Source organism: Fonsecaea pedrosoi, assembly GCF_000835455.1.
Source record: "Fonsecaea pedrosoi CBS 271.37 unplaced genomic scaffold supercont1.2, whole genome shotgun sequence".
NCBI lineage: Eukaryota > Fungi > Ascomycota > Eurotiomycetes > Chaetothyriales > Herpotrichiellaceae > Fonsecaea > Fonsecaea pedrosoi.
In genome coordinates this window covers 2887593-2906571 of record NW_013550614.1, presented here as the reverse complement: position 1 = coordinate 2906571, position 18979 = coordinate 2887593, and the positions used below count along the sequence as shown (strand labels likewise).

The 18979-nt window shown below is 53.4% G+C and overlaps 5 protein-coding genes across 5 annotated transcripts; 2 read left to right on the top strand and 3 right to left on the bottom strand.

The window, feature by feature from the left end:
• Nucleotides 1-431: 431 nt before the first annotated feature.
• Z517_02999 (uncharacterized protein) lies at nucleotides 432-2088 on the top strand (the record flags this gene model as incomplete). The annotated part of the gene is made up of 4 exons (XM_013432107.1): nucleotides 432-1096; nucleotides 1152-1451; nucleotides 1507-1886; nucleotides 1949-2088. The coding sequence occupies 4 exons, from the start codon at nucleotides 432-434 to the stop codon at nucleotides 2086-2088; spliced, it is 1485 nt and encodes a 494-aa protein (XP_013287561.1).
• Nucleotides 2089-2526: 438 nt separating this feature from the next.
• On the top strand, nucleotides 2527-4769 carry Z517_02998 (uncharacterized protein; the record flags this gene model as incomplete). Its single annotated transcript, XM_013432106.1, has 3 exons — nucleotides 2527-2575; nucleotides 2631-4036; nucleotides 4095-4769. 3 exons carry the CDS (start codon nucleotides 2527-2529, stop codon nucleotides 4767-4769), a joined length of 2130 nt encoding a protein of 709 aa, XP_013287560.1.
• A 1182-nt stretch (nucleotides 4770-5951) lies between these two features.
• Z517_02997 (uncharacterized protein) lies at nucleotides 5952-6707 on the bottom strand (the record flags this gene model as incomplete). The annotated part of the gene is made up of 1 exon (XM_013432105.1): nucleotides 5952-6707. One exon carries the CDS (start codon nucleotides 6705-6707, stop codon nucleotides 5952-5954), a length of 756 nt encoding a protein of 251 aa, XP_013287559.1.
• A 906-nt stretch (nucleotides 6708-7613) lies between these two features.
• On the bottom strand, nucleotides 7614-9937 carry Z517_02996 (uncharacterized protein; the record flags this gene model as incomplete). Its single annotated transcript, XM_013432104.1, has 2 exons — nucleotides 7614-9611; nucleotides 9665-9937. 2 exons carry the CDS (start codon nucleotides 9935-9937, stop codon nucleotides 7614-7616), a joined length of 2271 nt encoding a protein of 756 aa, XP_013287558.1.
• Nucleotides 9938-11186: 1249 nt separating this feature from the next.
• Z517_02995 (uncharacterized protein) lies at nucleotides 11187-18649 on the bottom strand (the record flags this gene model as incomplete). The annotated part of the gene is made up of 3 exons (XM_013432103.1): nucleotides 11187-18393; nucleotides 18467-18498; nucleotides 18557-18649. 3 exons carry the CDS (start codon nucleotides 18647-18649, stop codon nucleotides 11187-11189), a joined length of 7332 nt encoding a protein of 2443 aa, XP_013287557.1.
• Nucleotides 18650-18979: the final 330 nt, after the last annotated feature.

The following is an 18979-nucleotide window of genomic DNA, read 5'->3' as shown; positions in this document are numbered from 1 at the left end:
GGTTGGTGTCAGGCAAAAGAAATACCGTATCGTCTTATCTCGCTCGTATTGTCATTTCAGTCACAACCGTCCCAGGGCTTCCCTCATTTTACCAGGTGGTATTAGTGACCATGTCTCTGTCCTCTATCTCCCTTCTTTCATCTGGCCCGTCTGTGAATACGCTCACGACTTTGCAGTCATGATAAGGCCCTCTTTTTCCTCCATGTTCCCCCTTATCACTCAGCTTCACGGCCAAGACCAAAGTGCTGGAACTGTATCTGGAGGCTGTGATGGAGGTTTGATAACGACCAAAGCTGTCAGTTTACCCTTCCGCGCAAATTCATACAAACTTATATAAACTTGTCGTTGCTAACAGTGGTCTCTGCTTTCGTCTCCGGTCGGCGCCATCATCCAAAGTTTTTAGCATTCTAAAGCCTCGTGCTTTCTTCGACATGGCGGGTTTACTCGAACAGAATGAAAAGGCTCCTCGCCCGGCCACAGCTTCATCCACCGAGCTGGGTGTACCGGGGACCGGCTATATCGAAACAGACCCGACCGCGGCATTGAAGTACATCAAAGCCAGTCACGTCGACCATCCGATCCGCTGGCCAGCTTGGAAAAAGTGGACCATCGTGACTGTCTACTGCCTTCTCCAAGTGTTTGTCACCATGTCCTCGACGACCTACGCGTCGGCAAAGGGAGTGATCGAAGAGCGTTATGGCGGGAACGAACAGACCGTCACTCTGGGCCAGAGCATGTTCATCGTGGGGACTGCCATCGGACCCGTCTTTCTCGGACCTTTGAGTGATGTCGAAGGGCGAAAATGGGTCTATGTCTGTTCCATGGCACTCTTTGCTCTCCTCAACGTGGGCACCGCCCTGGCGCTCAATCTTCCCATGCTCATCATCTTTCAATTTTTGGCCGGTGCGGCCGGGAGCACGGCGCTCACCAACGTGGCTGGGACGGTCGCGGACCTGTACGGATCTCTAGATGGAGCAGGCCAGCCCATGGCCCTGTTCGTCATGAGTGCCAACATTGGCCCGGGCATTGGATCTCCTGTTGGCGAGTTGATTGTTGAAAACACCAGCATGGGTCGGCCGTGGATATTCTGGATCAAGTACGTACACAGACAACCCTGAAGCACTACGGGGGATTACTGACTTTTTTGTTAGTGTCATCATTGGCGGTGCCTTTGCCGTCGGGATGTGCTTCATCCCCGAAACGCTGCCCCGGGTGGTCATCAGGAACGCTGCCAGGCGCCAACAGAACCCAGACCCCGAGGAGAACGTGGTTGCTCACCAACGCTTCGACCTGGTCCGCGAGACGGTGTTTGTGGTGACCATGGCGCTGCGGATCCTGGTCACCGAACCGATTGTGCTCTTCTTGGGCGTCTTCAACGGATTCGCCTATGGTCTGCTCTATCTCTACCTCGACGGGGTGTGGAATGTTTTTGTCGTCAACAATGGTCTTTCGTAAGTGATGACGACAGGCTCGTCTTGCGTGATGGCATGACTAACTTGTGCTCAGGTACATGGCAGCCGACTTGACATATCTCAATTTCGTCGTCGGCGCCTTTATCGTTTTTCTCTTCTTGCCCGTCCAGACGCATCTGTTCACCAGAGACCGACTCAAGCACGGCCACGCTCGTCCCGAGGCTCGATTCCTGACATCGCTGGTCACCGTCTGGCTGTTCCCGGTGTCGCTACTGTGGTTCGCCTTCACCTGCGACGGCAACACCAACTACTGGTCGCCCATTGTCGCCGGCGCCGTCTTGGGATTCTGCGACCCTCTGCTCTGGTTGAGCATGCTCAATTATATTGCCGACAGCTACACCAACTTTGCCGCTTCCGCGATTGCGGCATTCTGCATCCCATCTTTCGCCATCGCCGGAGCGTGTACACATATTGGTGAGTCTCTCCCTACAGGTGACCAGGCAGAAAAAAGGACCCCGAGATTGATTGTTTGATAGGAATTATCATGTTTGAGAATATGAGCGCCAAATGGGCAATGGCGGTGTTGGGTTTCATCTCGTTCGCATTGGTGGCCCTGGTCTATGTGCTCTACTTTTTCGGTCCCAAGATCAGGTCCGGGTCGAAACTGGCAAAGTAACTCTAGACGGCCATACTGTGGAGGAGTATCGGAACATGTCCTGGATTGTCGAGTCGACACGGTATATACCTGTATTACTGTATATATACTCGTAGTGCTCACGGGACGCAGCCTTTTGCAATACATGCCCTTCCCCTTTCGATAATTATTCTCTACATTTCGGTATCGTACCCTCTTTAAGTTTTGCCTTTATCTGCGTCTGTTAGACTCTTGACAAGCGTCCTAGCGCGCGAGAGGGCTCTATTCCGAGTGGATCTGGCAACGAATCGGCACACCCAAGACAGAGTGCGGCAACGTACTACTAGGACGAATATATATTTCCCAGAGCCGTCGCCTTTTCCCAATTCTGCACCCCCGTGTCTCTTCCGCCCAATGGCAGCCACCTCGATGCTATAGATTCAGGCATTTCCCCCCCCCCCCCCCTCTGGGATTGTCCCCATGTCGACACAACTCCGTGTTTCACAGCGCCAACCCCTGGCTTGTTGGGGTGAGTGTTTTTTTGCTCGTCAATTCCGAAGTGCACGGTACTGATACAAGACCAGAATGTACCAGGCGAAAACGAAAATGTGACAAGACCATACCCTGTTCGAGGTGCGAGCGGCTAGGACTCAATTGCAGCCGCGAGGTCGTCCACATCCGTCGCCAGCTGGGTCGGAATGGCCTGGAGATTCAATTCTTGACCTCCATCAGGGAGGACCTGGAACGGGCTCAACCGACCGAGATCGAAAGTGTCGTCCAGAGACTGACGGATCATATCGAGTTACTCAAATCGGGGACGAGTTTGAATCCAAACGCCAGCCTTGACCCGGTCCGACTCGAGTCGGGTAATGGCAACCTCGATAACGATGCAACGACGTCCGGCGAAGGACAGGATTCAGCAATCGTGACGGCGGTGGAACATCTGGCTTGGGGCCGCAGTAATGGCAACTGCTACCCGCATCGACATTGTGCTTGTTTATATCGACAACATTGGATAGCCACGTCCCCGATGAACAGCCAGTCGTTCGACTTTGCCGCATCCCCCATGGCGGCTGTGGCCACCCTTCCAGACTGTGCCGATGCGGAGAGATTGGTATCCTTCCATCTCACGCGCATCACCTGGCACCACAACTGCATCCACTCGCCGACCTTTTGGCGACAGTGCCAGACGTTTTGGCAGACGGGGAAATGCGACCATCCCCAGTGGATCGCCCTGTACTACTCCGTCCTGAGTACGACGTTGTTCTGCGTCCAAAACAGTGCCCAGTTTCTCGAGGAATGCGACCTCGAATCCGGCCGGGAAACGGCGCAGCAGCTGTTCAAGACGATGGTCGAGGTGCTCTACACGAGTAACTTTCTCCAAAACATATCCTTCTACGCCGTCCAGGCCATTGTCATCTCGACCGAGGTGGCGCACAATTTCGGGCTGAGCCAGCTCAACGCCACCCTCTTCAGCGCCGCCATCAGGATCGCAGAGTGTCTGGGGGTGCACAAGATTCAAGACGGCGTGTCCCCCCAGTTGACCGCCGAAGAGGCCTGGCATGAGACGGTCGAAAAGGAGGTGGGCAGAAGGGTCTGGTGCCAGATGATCATCCAAGACTACTTTGCCATCCCCTTTACCGATTCCTACACCATCAATCCCGCTCAATATTCTACCAGTCTCCCCACCAATGCTCATGACCATGATCTCGCCGCGAGACCAGACTCTGTCCCCACCATCAGTACATATACCCGCGTCCTGGCCACGATTGCCAAATTGATGCCCGACTTGGTCGACGGATTGGGACCGCTGAACGCCCGAAAGTCCCTGGCAGAACAATACCAGCACGTTTTACGCATGGACCAAAAGATGCGCGACATTGTGCAGACGATTCCCGACTTCCTCCTTCGCCATGACGCCCAAAAGGAGGCGCTGGTGGGCTGGTTGGGGATTGCCCGTTGCAGTCTTGCCATCACTGCGGCGGAAAAGGTATGGCGACTTATCTCAGGGTGCGTGTTATGCAGTCTGTGACTGACTTCCGAGTTAGATCATCATGATTCACAGACCATTCATCTTCCGGTCGTTTCTCTCCGACGCCTATGCCCGCACAAGACAGACGTGTGTGTTTGCGGCCGTGACGATTCTGCGAGAACACGAGAACATTGCCCGGTCGGGAGAATTGTGTCTGTGGACTCACACGGCATTCTGCATCACGGCTACTGTCATACTCTGTTTTGAAATCGTCATGGGCCAAGCCACCCATTCCGAGGACCGACACGAAATGTTTAGGGGGTTGGTCCGGACGGCCACGAGTCGTCTCGAAGGCCGCAAGCACGATATCTTGGCCAGGCGTGGGATCTTTTTGGTCGACGCCATCCTCGCAGAAGTCGACGACGGAGACGGAGACGGAGACGAAGCCACGACGGAAACAGAAGTTACTGAGAAATTGAGAGACCCATGCCCGAAGACGAAGACGAAGACGAAGACGATTGATTTTCACGACATTGTGAAGCGTTTCAGTGCCGAGTGGGCTTTCTTGGGTGCAGCTGAGCTGGCCACGCCGTTTGTCTATGAGGGGGGACAAGTCTATGAACATGAACCACAGGGCGACCCTGACGCAGCTGCCACAGCGGTCGATGCACATAATCTGTCCGTGTCTGCCAACGAGGACTTTGAGGCTTGGTTCAGCGACGTCTTTGCAACGGCCGACCTGGTGCGGTGATGGCTATGGAGCAAGCCTTGGCCTCGTCCGTCCAGGACCACTGCCACGATTCTATCCTGCTATCATGCTATCATGCGGGTGCGGGTGAGTCGACCGCCTTTCTCGTCTGGTTTACCGAGCACGCAGAGAGAGGAGGGGTGATACATATCGAGGACATTTATTTTCCCGTATTACACGGTAACTTACCGGTAATGAAAGTATATTTTGCCACCACCACCACCACCCTGTGCCCTCAAAAACCCGAAAGGCTGGGGCGGGCGGGGAGGCGGGCGAGCCCCAAACAATTTCCTCCGCTCTTCGTTGTTTCTGTTATCGTAATCGCATCGCCCGGGTGCGGGACAGTCCAGGGAACTCACCCGCCCACGCTGCCACGCTACGGCGCCTAAAAGGGACCATTACATAGTGGATACCTTGTACCTTGTAACCTTGTGCTCTGTACTTTTGGCGCGGGTCGGTCGGGAATCTCCTCCGTTCACGAGGTACTCGCCTACTGCCTCCGCCTACCGTACAAGATCTGCTGTACAAGAGAAGATTTCTACCCACGTATCCTGATACGGAGTCGATATTTGCCCCAAGAGGCGGTCGGATCAGTTTTGTTGAACTGGCCCGTAACCAGGTCGGCAGGGTAGATACATCGGAATACGATGGTTGTCGTTATCACTGTCGGTGTCGGTGTGGGGCGCTGGTGGTGGTGGTGGTGAAGGATGATTATGGATTATAGGATAGGGTAGGATAGGGTAGGGGATGTACGATAATTTTTGTTAGAGATGCGGCTGAGATTTGAAGACTTTCCGCTTGAAGGTGGGAAGAGAGAAAGAGAGAAAGAGAAGAGAAAGGAGTTGGAGAACACAGACACACACACAGCATGACTAACACGATGGGTTAGGGAATGACACATACACATTGCACGTTACACACTGCACATGGTACACGGCACTTGGCATTACACTCATCCAGCTGGTGCACCTACAGTAAGTATGTACGTGGGCTCCTCGTAGCAAGTAGCAAAAGTAGCAAAAGTGCGGTGAAACAGTAGATAGTAGTAGAAAATTAAGATGGTTTATTTGCACGAGATCTTTTTTTTGGTATCAAATGCCCGAATATCTCTCTTCACATCCCACACGTCCACACACTTTGTCCCCAAAGAAAATAAAAAAAAAACGCTAATGTTTCCTGATAACGTCACAACTTCTGCAAACTCATGGCCTTGAGTTCCTGCAGCGGCGGAATGCGCTCCATCATGTTTGGCTGGAGGAGCGGCCACAGCACGCCGCAGGTGGGTTTCTGGACGTCGGGGACGTGCAATACGCGGGTCGGGGTGACGACGACTTCGCAGATGGTGTCGAATTCCTCCGGGTGCAGCTCCTCCTCGAGGACCTGGCAGTCGTGGACGACGGCGGCGGCGACGGTGGACCGGTCGACGACGCCCAGGGTGTAGAGGATGGCCCACTCGAGGTCGAAGAAGCCGTGGCCCTTGCCGAAGCGGACGCCGCGCGTGTTGATGGCCCCCGTGCCCGTTACCATCAACGGGATGCGCCAGCCCCTGGCGAGGATGTCGGCCAGGCTGAGCGGCGTGCCCAGCCGCTCCATGCCGTCCAGGATGGCCGCGTTGGCGTACTGGCCCGCGTCGATCTTGAGGGGGTCCAGCTCCCAGAACCCGCGACGGATGCCGTACGTCGTCATCAGCACCGTCTTGCCGTCCCGCAGCGCCCGTAGCCGGAGCTCCTCCAGGCAATTGTCGGGCGTGATGAAGACGACGCTCGAGTCCCTGTAGCACGACAGCTCGACCAGCCGCGCCGTCGCCCGGTCTGACCCCTCAAAGTCTGTGATGAAGCTGGTGAAGTCGAAGTGGAACCGCGAGTCTGGCCGGGCTACCGTGCGCAACGTCCTCCACACCCGTCTTCGCACGTCCGACTTTTCCTCGGCACGACTGGACATGCTGGAACCGGGTGTCGGCGCCTGCATCGTCTGATCTGGCGGTGCTTTTCTCTGATGGCAGTGTCTCGTTAACTTCCGCCCTCGGAATTCGAATCTCGATTGAGCGACTTTTTTAGTGGATGACCGACCATACAATGAGGGTGTGGAGAGGAATCAAAGCCGAATGATATTATGTTGGTAGGACCTGATCGTCGATGCCTTTGAATTATCAACCCGAGGGATCCAGGCTATATGTTGGTGGGTTATGGTTTTATATATCTCGGTTGCATTGGGGTGGGTGCTTGGGTGTCCACCCCAAGTGAGGGATGCGCCGCCAACGATAAGAACAAACTTTTGGGTGCGGCCGAGATTCTGCTGGTCTTTTTGGCATGCGATGGCCTTGTACGAAACCCGCCCAAACCCGCCTCGAGGAAGGTTACCCGACGAATGTTGTAGGCTTACCGCAAAAGGCCAGTCACGTGCACTAACCTAGATTCCGTATTCGGCTGAGCAGCGGGTTGGCTCCCTTTCCCAAATGGGTGTATCCTTTTCCCAAACGGGCGAATTCTTTTCCCAAACGGGTGTACGTACCTAATTTCCCTTTCCGTTGATGTCGAATATGTATGTATACAGCACGTAGAGTATTTATCATCTGGTCTCCTGATCCTCTTCAATCCGCTAACACAATATTATTTCTTTTTGTTATGTATATGTATATACGTATGTCTGGATGCACATTACTTCCGAGTACAAGAAACACAATCTCCGTGGTCAATTGAGCAAAACTCCCATTTCCCATCCCAAAGGTCATGGGTCATAAACAGCCCACACTAATAAACACTACACATAACATTCCTTGCCAATTCATCTTGACCTCTCCATGTTCTCCCTCCCATCATGCAGTCTCCACCGCCCAGTGTTTCCCAATCACACCAAAAAGGCAACAAGACCCAATACCCCCGCAAGAACGCCCCAAGCAACGCTCTGCCTGGTTGCAGCCCCGGTGAAGATGTCCGGGGTGATCGAGGGTGTCCCCGCGCCAGTGCTCGAGCCCGTAGGCCCAGGCACGAAGCTCGTGGCTGTGGCCGCAGCTTCTGCCCCTCCGTTCCCAGACCCAGAGGCAGATCCGAATCCGGAACCACCCGCAAGAGGAGCAGTGGGCATAGGTACCAAGCCAACTTCCCCCGGACCTCCGCCATTGCTGTTAGCGCTATTGCCGCCTGCAGGGGAATCAGCAGGCCCGGTAGGTTGGACAGTGACAAAGGTGACCTGTGGGACTGTAACCGCGCTGGTAATGGTACTCCCCGAAGCAGTGCGTGTGAACGTCACGGTGGTGACAGGGAAGGCGACCGGCGGGGTCGGAGAAGGTGCAGAGACACCTGACCCAGAAGCAGGAGGTCGCGGTCCACGGCCGTTGCCATTGGTGACCGTGCCAGTGTTGGTCACCGTCTGCACCTGCGTTCCTACTGTTTCTGTCACCGACACAGTAGGCGCAGGCGTAGCCACAAGCGTGATGGTGCTCGGTACACCAGTGCAGATGCCCGGATTTTGCGGGACAAAATCGGCGCAAATACCGGCCAGATATGACAACGCCGCAGTAATCTCGTCATTCGACGCCCCCCACGCAGAGACACACTGTTGGACGGAATTGATGAACTGCTGCGAAGGGCAGAAGCAGGTCGTGTCCGAGTTCGAGGCGCATTTGGGCACAAGCGAAAGCCACGTGTTCATGCAGGAGGGCAGTACCGAGGGGCAGGGGGATGTTGGCTGTGCCGGAGGTGCAGCTGGTGGTGGTGACGAGGGTGGGGATGAGGTGGGTGTGGAGACAGGCTGTGACGGCGTTGATGATTCAGATGGTGGAGTCGTAGCAGATGATGAGGGTGGCGGGGTTTGAGGTGGTGTGGTCGGGGACGAAGATGGCGGAGGCGATGCAGGTGGAGATGCTGGAGGTGTTTCTGTAGTGACAGGGGGAAGCGTAGCAGTAGAGAGTGTTGAGGGTGGAGGCCTGTTACAACGGGTACAGACCGTCGAGGTTGAGGTGATTGTGATTGTTGAGATGGTGTTGGTCGTCTCAGTCACAGTCTCGGTGCCACTCGTGCGGGTATTGGTTACAGGACAAGTGGTAAGCGTCGTCACCACAATTTCCGTCGTGATCACATCGGTCGCAGTTTCGGTCGAGCTTGTCGTGTCAGCCGTGGTTGTAGTGACAAAATCTGAGCTGCTAGTAGACTGCTGACTCGGTGAGGTTGAAGGGCTTGTAGTCTGACCAGCAGAAGGGGTAGTTGTGGTGGTACCCGGAGTCCCTTGGGGTGTGGTCGTGGATATGAGAGAAGAACTCGAAGTTTGTTCGGTAGAGGGAGTGGTAGTGCTTGGAGTTTGCTCAGGCGTGGTTGTGGTTGAGCCCGCAATTGATGTAGTGCTCGTGGTAGTCTGTTCACCCGAAATAGTCGTGGTAGTGGAGCTGCTCGGGATACTCTGCGGGGTGGTTGTCGTGTCGACCTTTGGCGTAGTTGTGGTGGTTTCGACTGGCGAAGTTGTAGTTGTGGTCACAGGCGTGCTGGTGGTCGAAGTGGCTGGAGCTGTCGTCGTCGAAGAAGACGAGGGAGGAGGTGACGAGGAGCTGCAGTCAAAGCCGATCGAGTGAATACCGATATCGCAACCGTTGCCATTGCTACTCGGAGGCATCTGGAACGACACGGATTTCGCTCCGCCGCACTGCGTGTTCTCCACGGTGGTGCCGCTTGCGCTGCAAGACGCAGTGTGTTTGCAGGTGGAGCCATCGGGCATGGAGAAGATAAAGTCCAGATCGGTGTCAAAGGAAACAGAAACTTGCATGTGCGTGATGGAGAACTGGTCATCCTGGCCGCAAGAGAACTTCGGGCCACTGTTGGAAGACTTGCTCACTTTGCCTTGGATGCATTTAGACTTAACACCGGTCAGTCACCTGTCTCCAAAGCTCGATAGACTCGTATCCTTACCTGGAAGTCGTCACGGATGCGAAGCGATCTTTTCTTTGAATTGGGCTGGAAGGAGTTCTGGCAGGAAAAGCCACTGAAGCCGAATCCTCCATAGTTATTGAATGACCCAGTCGGCAGCCCAGACCAGTCAAACCCACTCTGCTGGTCGACCGAGCAATTGTTGTTAGTATTAGAAACGCTGGAAAAGGTTGGCGAATTGCCCCAGCCCGTCGCAGCAGCCTGCTGTAGGAGCCAAACAGTGGCCACGAGACCAGCATTCAATGCAGATTTCATGGCGGCGATTATGATGGAACAAAACAAAGAGATCTGAACGAGCGAACCTGGCCGTGTTGTAAACGATCGACTTCTCCTGGAAAGCGAATGTAGAAAGCGAAGGACTGCAAGGAAAAGCAAAAGAGACGAGAGTTTGTGATGGACGATGATAGAGGGTGCTACATGTCGACGAGGAATTGAAGCTTTTTGTATGCACGAGAGCGTGGGTCGAATGTCACTTCAACCTTGTTCCAGCATGCAGACCTTGTGGTGGCCATGCAGCGTTGTCGCCGTGGGCCAGAATACAAGACATTCTGAAGGCGAGTCCTCGCGCGCGCAACAATCGAGCGGAGTCTTGAAGTGGTTGTAAATCGAAGCAGACGGCAACCATGGGCATCCAACACGAGAATGGAGAAGGCTGAAACAGAGATTTGGCCGGGAGTCGCAGCCAGTAGAGACCAGGATCCACGCTCGTGACCCTCGAAATAGACAGAGCTGGTACACACGAAACCGATCAGGAGCATTTGTCTTAAACCAGGAAGATGAAAATGGCCAGTCGCTTCCCTAAACCACTCAAGTCGACAGGAGAACTGGGGCCATTGTGTCCGCTATCGAGGCTGTGTCTGATATTACCCAGCTTCAGAGGTCGACCGCATACAGTGTCATAAATGGCCACGGGGCAAGTTGCACGCACTGAGTCTCGTCTCCTCGCGCTTATCGGCGTAAATTGCGTGGTTTGAAGATGCAGCGGCGGCGAACCCACGCATCAATATGATTGGCTGTGACCTCACTTCGCTTGGCGCACTAGTCTATTTTTGGCCTTTACCAGCGAATGGCGGTTATTCTTATTATCATCATGAGGTGGGCGAGCTGCGAGGACAGATACTCTCGATGAGTTGACTGGTACCAGTCCTGGGTCAGGTCGTATGGACAGAAGGCTTCTCATTCCATGCAAAGGAAAAGGTTGGCTAACCAGCCCACGCCTCTTCCCTGCTCCCAGCCAAATACCATATACTGTATTGTATGCCTGCATCAACGCTTTTCCACTCAAGTCCACTTGAGACAAAAAAACGCGTGACCTTAAGAGTCCCAGCCCTAGCAGGGAGTACAACAATAACCCGATCAGCTCGTGCTGATCAATGCATCGATATTGCATATTGCCGCCACCGCCTCCAGCTTGTCCCTCTCTATATTCATGACGCCATGTACCGTACGCTATCATATCATCATCCCAAAGCCAAGATTCTAATCCGTGTTCTTCCCTAACTCCTCACGATGGTTCCGCCTTTGTATGATCTGTGTTGGCCGGTCGTTCCGTCAAGGTGAACGACGGCACTGCCTCGGTGTCATGGCCGGTGCCGTTCACCTCACCATTGACGTGTCCATTGGTGGTTGATGTACCAATTTCCAGAGCTGGTTTGGGAGTGACTTGGTCCGAGGTGATCTTCCCTAATTCATCTGTTGCTCTTTTGCCACTCGGAGGACTCGGGGTTGCGGCTTCACTACTATCTGCCCCTGTGGTCTTGGATTCGTTGTTGGTCTCTCCGCTCACCTCGGCGACGCTGGCTTCGACTTTCTTCATAACCCTCTTGAATGGGCGTCGCAGTTTCGGTCTTTCTATCGGGCTCATCGGTGGGTCTTGACCATTCGGAGTCGAGCTGCCTGACTTGCTACCGCCTTCTGCAGTGCCATTGGCGCCACCGACAGTGGCTGGTTTGGACGCGGAACTCTTCATAAAGTTCTCGGCCGCTCCTTTGCTCTTGTGGAGGTATTCGTCCAGCATGGCTTTTAGAGCAGTTTGACGGACAGGTTTGGCAAGGTAGTCATTCATTCCGGCCTCGAGGCACTTCTCTCTGTCGCCACGAATTGCCGAAGCCGTCATGGCGATAATCAGGACTCGACTGACATTGGGGTCCGGATCGGCTCTAATCGCTTTGGTGGCTTCGTAACCATCCAGTACAGGCATCTGGACATCCATCAGGACCAGGTGGAATGGCTTCCCTTCCCTACTCTTGGTCTGCAAAGCCTCGTAGGCTTGCTTCCCATCCTCATAAGCTTCACATTTCAAGCCAAGCCGGTTAACAAACGAAATGGCAATTTTCCTGTTGATCTGGTTATCCTCAGCGATACAGACACGCAATTCCTCGCGGGGAACCTTGCTCAGATCACAGAAACTGTAAGTCTTTTGCTCTGTCTCTGGACTGGCCGACTGTGACCAATTTGCCATGGGGTCTGGGTCCTTGGCCGAGATCTGAATCTCGTTGGGCACACTGCTGTTCTTGGGTGCCTTTTGGAATGTGAGTGTGAATGACACCGTCGTGCCGACGCCAGGCGTTGATTCAATCCAGATCTTTCCACCGAGAACATTTTCGATCATGGCCTTGCAAATGCTGAGACCAAGGCCGCTGCCTCCATATGAACGCGCCGTGGACGAGTCGGCTTGTGAAAAAGGTTGGAAAAGGCGCGTGAGCTGCTCCTGCGTAATACCGATACCTGTATCGGCAACAGAGCATGTAATCTTGACCTTGTCTCTCGTTTCGGCATTCTTTCGAGCTCTGACCGTGACGGAACCCTTGGGAGTGAATTTGTAGGCATTGCTCAGGAGGTTCATAAATATCTGGTGAAGGCGAACAGGGTCACCGAGGACCAGGTTATCGTCTATCTGAAGATCTTCGACGGTCTTGAGCCCGTGCTCCTGATTAGTGTAGGCCAGCGCCCGCACCACCTCGGTGATAGTCTCTTTCAAATTTAGGGGGACCGTGAACATCTGCATCTTGCCGGCCTCGAGCTTCGAAAAGTCCAGGATGTCGTTGATAACGGTAAGGAGAGTATCTGCACAGACCCGGATGCTGTCCGCATATTGTTCTTGCTCTTTACTCAAAGGAGTGCCCTTGAGCAATTCGGACATACCAATCACGCCGTTAAGTGGAGTTCGGAGTTCGTGACTGACGTTGGCGAGGAAAATTGACTTTGCCTTCGCTGCCTCCTCCTTCAATTTGACATTGTGCATGGCCTCGGCCTCGGCCTTCTTGGCTTTAGCTTCTGCCTCGCGAGCTGCCACGAGGGCGCGCTTCTGCGACTCGACCATGCTCGCATTTGATGCGCTAACCTTGCGAACCTTTCTGTAAAGGAGCGCATTGCCAAGGGAGATGGCAACCTGATTGGTGAGAAGGTTGAGGACGATCATGTTGCGCTGGGTAAAGGCGTTTGGCCGTCCCTCCAGATGGATGACACCCATCAAATGATCAGCTTGGATGATAGGAATGGCAATGATGGACCGGCCATGAGGATTCCTTGCCAAGTAGGCATCACCAACATTGGAAAATCGATCATCCTCGAGCACGTTGTGCACAAACACGGTCTCTTTCGTCCGAAGGAGGTAATGGGTGATTTGCTGGGCAGCTTGATCGTCAACCTCAGAGAAAGGAATCCCATCAGGGTAAGTCTTGACACCTGTTTCATGGTCTGCGCTCGCCGCGACACACCATCCTTGATCCTCAGAGTCAATAACGATTGCGCAGAATTCTGCTTGACCTCCAACAGATTCCAGAATGACTGAAATCATCTTGGATAGGAGATTGTTGATTTGAAGCTCTGAGCTAATGACGCGTGAGAATTCGAGGATAGACGTGAGATCTAGGATATCGAGGCCCAGGCCAGGCACGTCCTGGGGCGTTTGGGTCGCCACTGCTGCCTTCGGTTGTACCCATTGGTTTGTATACTCGCGCTTGTTCTGGATCTGCGCATCTTCGCCGACTGTCAATGCGTGCAAATCCTGGGTCTGGGTAGTGGCGTCCATGGTCCTCGAGGTAGTGGCGGTTTTGATCAGCCACTCATGCTTCTCTTGAAGTTGTCGAGCTTTCCCAGCGGCATTGATTCTATTCCAAGCGGCAATGGCTTCTTGAATCATGACCTTGCCGGCTCTCTTTGCTCCTCGCATAAGCAGAAAATCCGCCTGCATTTCCATAGCCAGCGCCTCCTCCATTGCAAAGCCATGAACTTGACAGTGGTCAATGGCCATTTCGAGGTTGGAAGTGACGTGGTAGTACACTTGTGTTATGTCGGAAATCGCGGATTCAAGTATCCTGGACCAGGCAAAGTAGTTCACGTCGTTGACTTTACCCCAGTCGTCAATAAAGCGTTTCATCTCCCTCGCTTCTTCGATATAAGGTCCACGCTCCTCTTCGGGCTTCTCCTTTGCAAGCGCGATGAGCGACAAGCCTAGGTAGAAGCGAGTGCCACAGGTAGGTCTGTTAGACCAAAGTTCGTCAAGACTTCCGGCGAGCAGCTCCCTCCCCTTTTTGACGACGTACTCGTGATAGCCCATCAAATGGTACGCGACGAGCGACATCGCGTGGTATATGTCGCGAGAACGTTGTGCATTGGCGGCGTACTTCCCACACTCATCCAACCACAACTCGGTCCGATGATCTTCGTCGTCGAGAAGAGTGGCCGCATCCGCTGCGATTGTTTTGCCTTGCAGCGCCCGGGCGACCTGTCTGATAACAATCAGGAGTGTTCCCCCTCGTCGATCTTTGGCCCAATCATCAAACTCTTCTGGACCATAATTGCAGAACGCCTCCACTTCACCGAGATCCTGTCCAGCCCAAAATCTTGAAAGAGCCATGGATCCAACGTTCAGGATGCTAACAAACTTGTCCCCGGATGAGAGGGAATATTCGAGCGCACTATCGAGGATAGGGAGAAGATTTCGGACCGGAGTCTGGTAGTGACCAATAAAGAGTGTGTATAGGGTCCAACCCCTGCCTCGCGTCCAAGCATCATCAAACATGGTGTAGAATTCTTGGGCAAGGTCGCCATAAGAGAGGCCCAACTCGATGTCCTTGAAGCGGCCGATCGCAGCAGCACCAAGCATGGTGAAGCCGACCCCTGCCTGAATGAAAACACCACGATCGAGAATTGTATTGACGAAAGCGATGACGAGTTGATACCAGAGCAGAGCGTTCGACCAGTAGAGAGCGCCGAGGGCTTCCGAGAGAACGGTACCAAGAGCGATTACGGTTTTGTCTTCGCTCAATGGGGCCGTCAGGAGTGCCTCCTTATCGAGTTGTTGAAGTCGGAGCTCTAGCTTCTTGAATTCGACGTCGCATTCCTCCCAGGTTACTTCTGGCAGCGGAAGGCCTAGCCCTGCCAGACATTCTCTCTGGCTCACGAATGCGTCCATGAAATTGCCTTGAGAAGCCAGCACACGTCCTTTTAGGATGTATGACCTGGTTTTGTCTGCCGAGCACCGTGCATGGGAAAATGTCTCGTTGAGAAGTTCCAGAGCCGCTGCCTCCTCTCCCTGAAGATACATGATTTCAGCGGTATTAACGTGAAGTTGAAGAGTTTCATCGTAGAAGACATCTGGATTATCCGTGTTCCATTTGTCGTCTTGTAGCAACTGGAGCGCAGTCTTATAGTACCAAAGGCCCGTAGGCTTCGCGCCAGTTTCAATTGCCTTTTGCGCTCCCCGCCAGAGAACATCGCGGTACCGCATGCGAGTTGGAATCCTCTCTTTCACAATATCTGCAGACAGACATATGTGACGTGCCAAAGGGTACAAATTATACTTGCACTGACTGAGGTACGTCATCATCGCTTGAGCAATAATGAAATGCATCTTGGTGGTGTTCTGACACTCGCGCATTTCGTTCGCCGCTTTCAAGTATCGCCCGTGCGCAAAGCGGAATTCGTCATCGGTCTCGCCTGGATTGATGATGTACATGTTAACGAGTTGTTGAAGTGCATTGATGCAATCGGTTTCCGATAGATTGATTAATTTGGCGCGTTTGGGACAAGTTGCATCGTGGGTCTGATCTCTTCCGCTGCTGTAGAAGAAATCCCCGGTCACAATGGATTGGATTAGCTTGAAGGAGAAAGTCGTTCCGATCAAAGAGGCCCATGCGAGGATTGACCTTGCGGCGGGCGGTAATTCTTGTAGCCGACGTGTCAGATAGCCGTTGTCCGTGCAGCCTTCACTGCTGAACTCATTGAAAATCTTGTCTAGATCGAACTGCCAACCTGATTCTTTCCAATCATACCACAGACAGTTCCGTTGATAACATGTCTGGAGAATATCCTTGACGAGGAATGGATTCCCTTCAGATTTGGCGTAGACGACGGCAGCAAGGGGTAGAACGGTCTCCACAGGTTGAGACATTGTTGCTGCTACGTATTCAAAGACATGCTTTTCGCGCAGATTTGCCAATTCGATCTTGTTGGTAGAATCGAGATCGAGAAGTTTGACCATCGGTTCAGGAATGTTCCCATCCTCCACTCTGCTTGACAGCATAAGCACAACCGGCACCTTCGCTCTGATGATATGCATCAGCAGCTCGATTGATTCACCATCAGCATATTGCAAGTCGTCCAAGCAGACGCAGATGAGCTTCCCAGTACAGATTGTGCGTAAGACGTCCATATACGTGTTGATTAGTCGAATGGACTTGGTGTTGGCTGGTCCCCGCAAAAAGTCATTGGCATCCCACGTGCCTTGGTGAGGCGGAATGACATGCGTTTTGGGACCATTGCTGTCAATTGTGGGAACTTCGGTGTTGATACTCTGGTTTGCGGTATCTGTTTTGACCAAGAGCTTCTTGGAGAGGACCGTGACATCAAGTAGCGTCGAAGGAAGATCCAACATCGAGTGGAGGATCGGCCAGAAGGGTGTAACGTGAGCGCGAAGGTGCTCGTGATACGGTGTATTGACATCTTTCTCGGAGAAGATCTGGCGGAAGAGGCTTGCCATGACCTTGATCAAGGGTTCAAAAGGAGAAGGTCGCGCCCTATCAAATCGGCCAAGGGCGAAATAGCCATGGCGACGGATAACAGGCTGCACTGCCTTGATCAAAGCAGTCTTACCAACTCCTGCTGGCCCCAGGATGCTTATGACCTCGGTCTTTGACCTTCGCTTGTACTTGTGACTATTTCTCCTTCGATTCATCATCCCGGGTAGTATATCAGTTGCAGGCTGCAGACCACCCGAGAAATTGCTGTCCCGGTCGGACAAGACGTCCAATGGCGCGATCCTGGGGTCGGCGATGCCTCGAGTACGCTTTCCCAACAAATTGAGATTGGGTTTGCTGCTATAACCCGGAGTGTAGGCGCCATCCAATCCAATGGTGGTAGAATTACTCCGAGACTCCCGGAAACCGAACGAGCTTGAATCGTCAGAGCCCGGGGCCTCTTCCGCTCCATCCACGCGACTGTCTGAAACGGAAGAATTGGACCCAGCACTCAAAAGACCATGCTGTGAAGGGGACGGTCTCGCGCTCGACGCGCTGTGCCGCTTCTGAGCCTTGTCGATGATCTTGGTGATACGTTCCGTCTCCGCATGTCGGCCAAATTGTTTGGTGGGTAGGATGAAGAAGGATGAAACGTCTCGTTGCCCGACCTTGTAGTTTTTGATCTTTTCCTGGTCTCCTTCACCTAGGTATTTTTGAATCTGTACCAAATCATACCTAAGACCACTCATTGAATGATATCGCTCATCCATCTGCTTCTGGGTCATTTTTGCAATGATATGAGCAATGGCGTCAGGAACATCCATGCGGATTGCGGTGACCAAGGGAAGGCGATGTGTGAGAACACGCTGGACGATGTCGATAGGGGTCTCGGCATCGAAGGCGGGCTGTCCAGTGAGCAGTGTCCAGAAGAGAACCCCCAGGCTATATATATCTGTGCGACTATCGGGTTCGGCTGGTAACCTCCCAGTCTGCTCGGGAGCAATAAAATGTAGTTTATTCTTGACTCCAATCTCGCGGCTGAGGTTGGCCCACCCCTCACTCGACAGCAGATTTTCGAACGCTCGAGGCCCGTTTCCAACGTTGGCCAGTTTGACCGCGCCTGTCTCGCGGTTCCAGTGAAAAGTGTCTGAGCGAACCTCGCCATGGACACTATTGGCACCGTGATGCAACAGCTCCAGTGTTTCCGCGGCGCCAACGGCAAAATCTAGAAATGCCTGGAGTGGTATTCGCTCTCCGGGAGTACCATCGGCAACACTCATCCTGTGGTTGTTGAGACCATAGAACGCTGGTCCCATGTCCAGAACCTCCCGAAGATAGTTTTTGCCCGGAGCTTCATATACACAGACGACTATAGGACGGGTATCACCCGGTGTGGTAGGTAATTTGAAGATCTCAAGGGGTCGGACGGTATGTTCGCATTCCGGGTCGGCATCCTTAACGATGGCCTGGTTATAGTAGAACTCTCTTTCTAGACGCAAGACATGCGTGCTGATGCGCGCCACAACGGGCATCCATATTGGATCCGGGTCGCCTTTGGACGACAGATTCTCGCTGTCGGTCGAAGTACCGCTAATGCTACTCCAGTGATGGTGTCGGAGGGCGGGACGGTAAGGATCGAGTTTAGGAGAACTTCTGGTCGAACCGGAGGGGACGGAATAGCTGTTCAAGGTACTTATTGACTCGCGCGGGTTGACAACGTCTGGATTATGTAGGACACCGTAGACATGCCTGTTTCGAGCACCCGTTAGTTATTATCCGCGGAATGCGACTTCTGGAGATCAGTCACTCCAGGGAAACTCACCAGTGATCGTAGCTAGTGTGGAATGGCACGAACTGCAAGCAATCCAAAATCAGCATTCACCTCGTGTTTCAGTGCGATTGATAGAGATACCGAGCGATCCCATGTATAATTCGGTACTTGGGATAAACGTTCAAAGAGCCTGGCCGGCGCGATGGGTAGGTCCTCCCCCAAGATTTCTTCCATTTTCTCGTGCTGAGAGCGTGCCGAGTGCGGTCATGTCATATTGCAGGCTTGAGTGGTCTAGGCTCTCGGTGTGGAGGCAGCCAATATCCACGGAGGGCGACAGCAACGACGACAACCTCAGTTGCAGCGCTGAGGATAACGGCGAAGCATGTGGTGATGGAAAGCGGAGGAGAAGGGATAGATTTCGGTTAGGGAGTCGAGACACTCGAGATTGGAAATGGATGCCGGGATCGTCTGCGCGATCTTCGAGCGAGAAGGCACCAAAGAGGTGAGAGAAGTGCGTGGTTGATGATGATTAAGCGTCAAGAAATGACTATTTGGGCAAAGCCG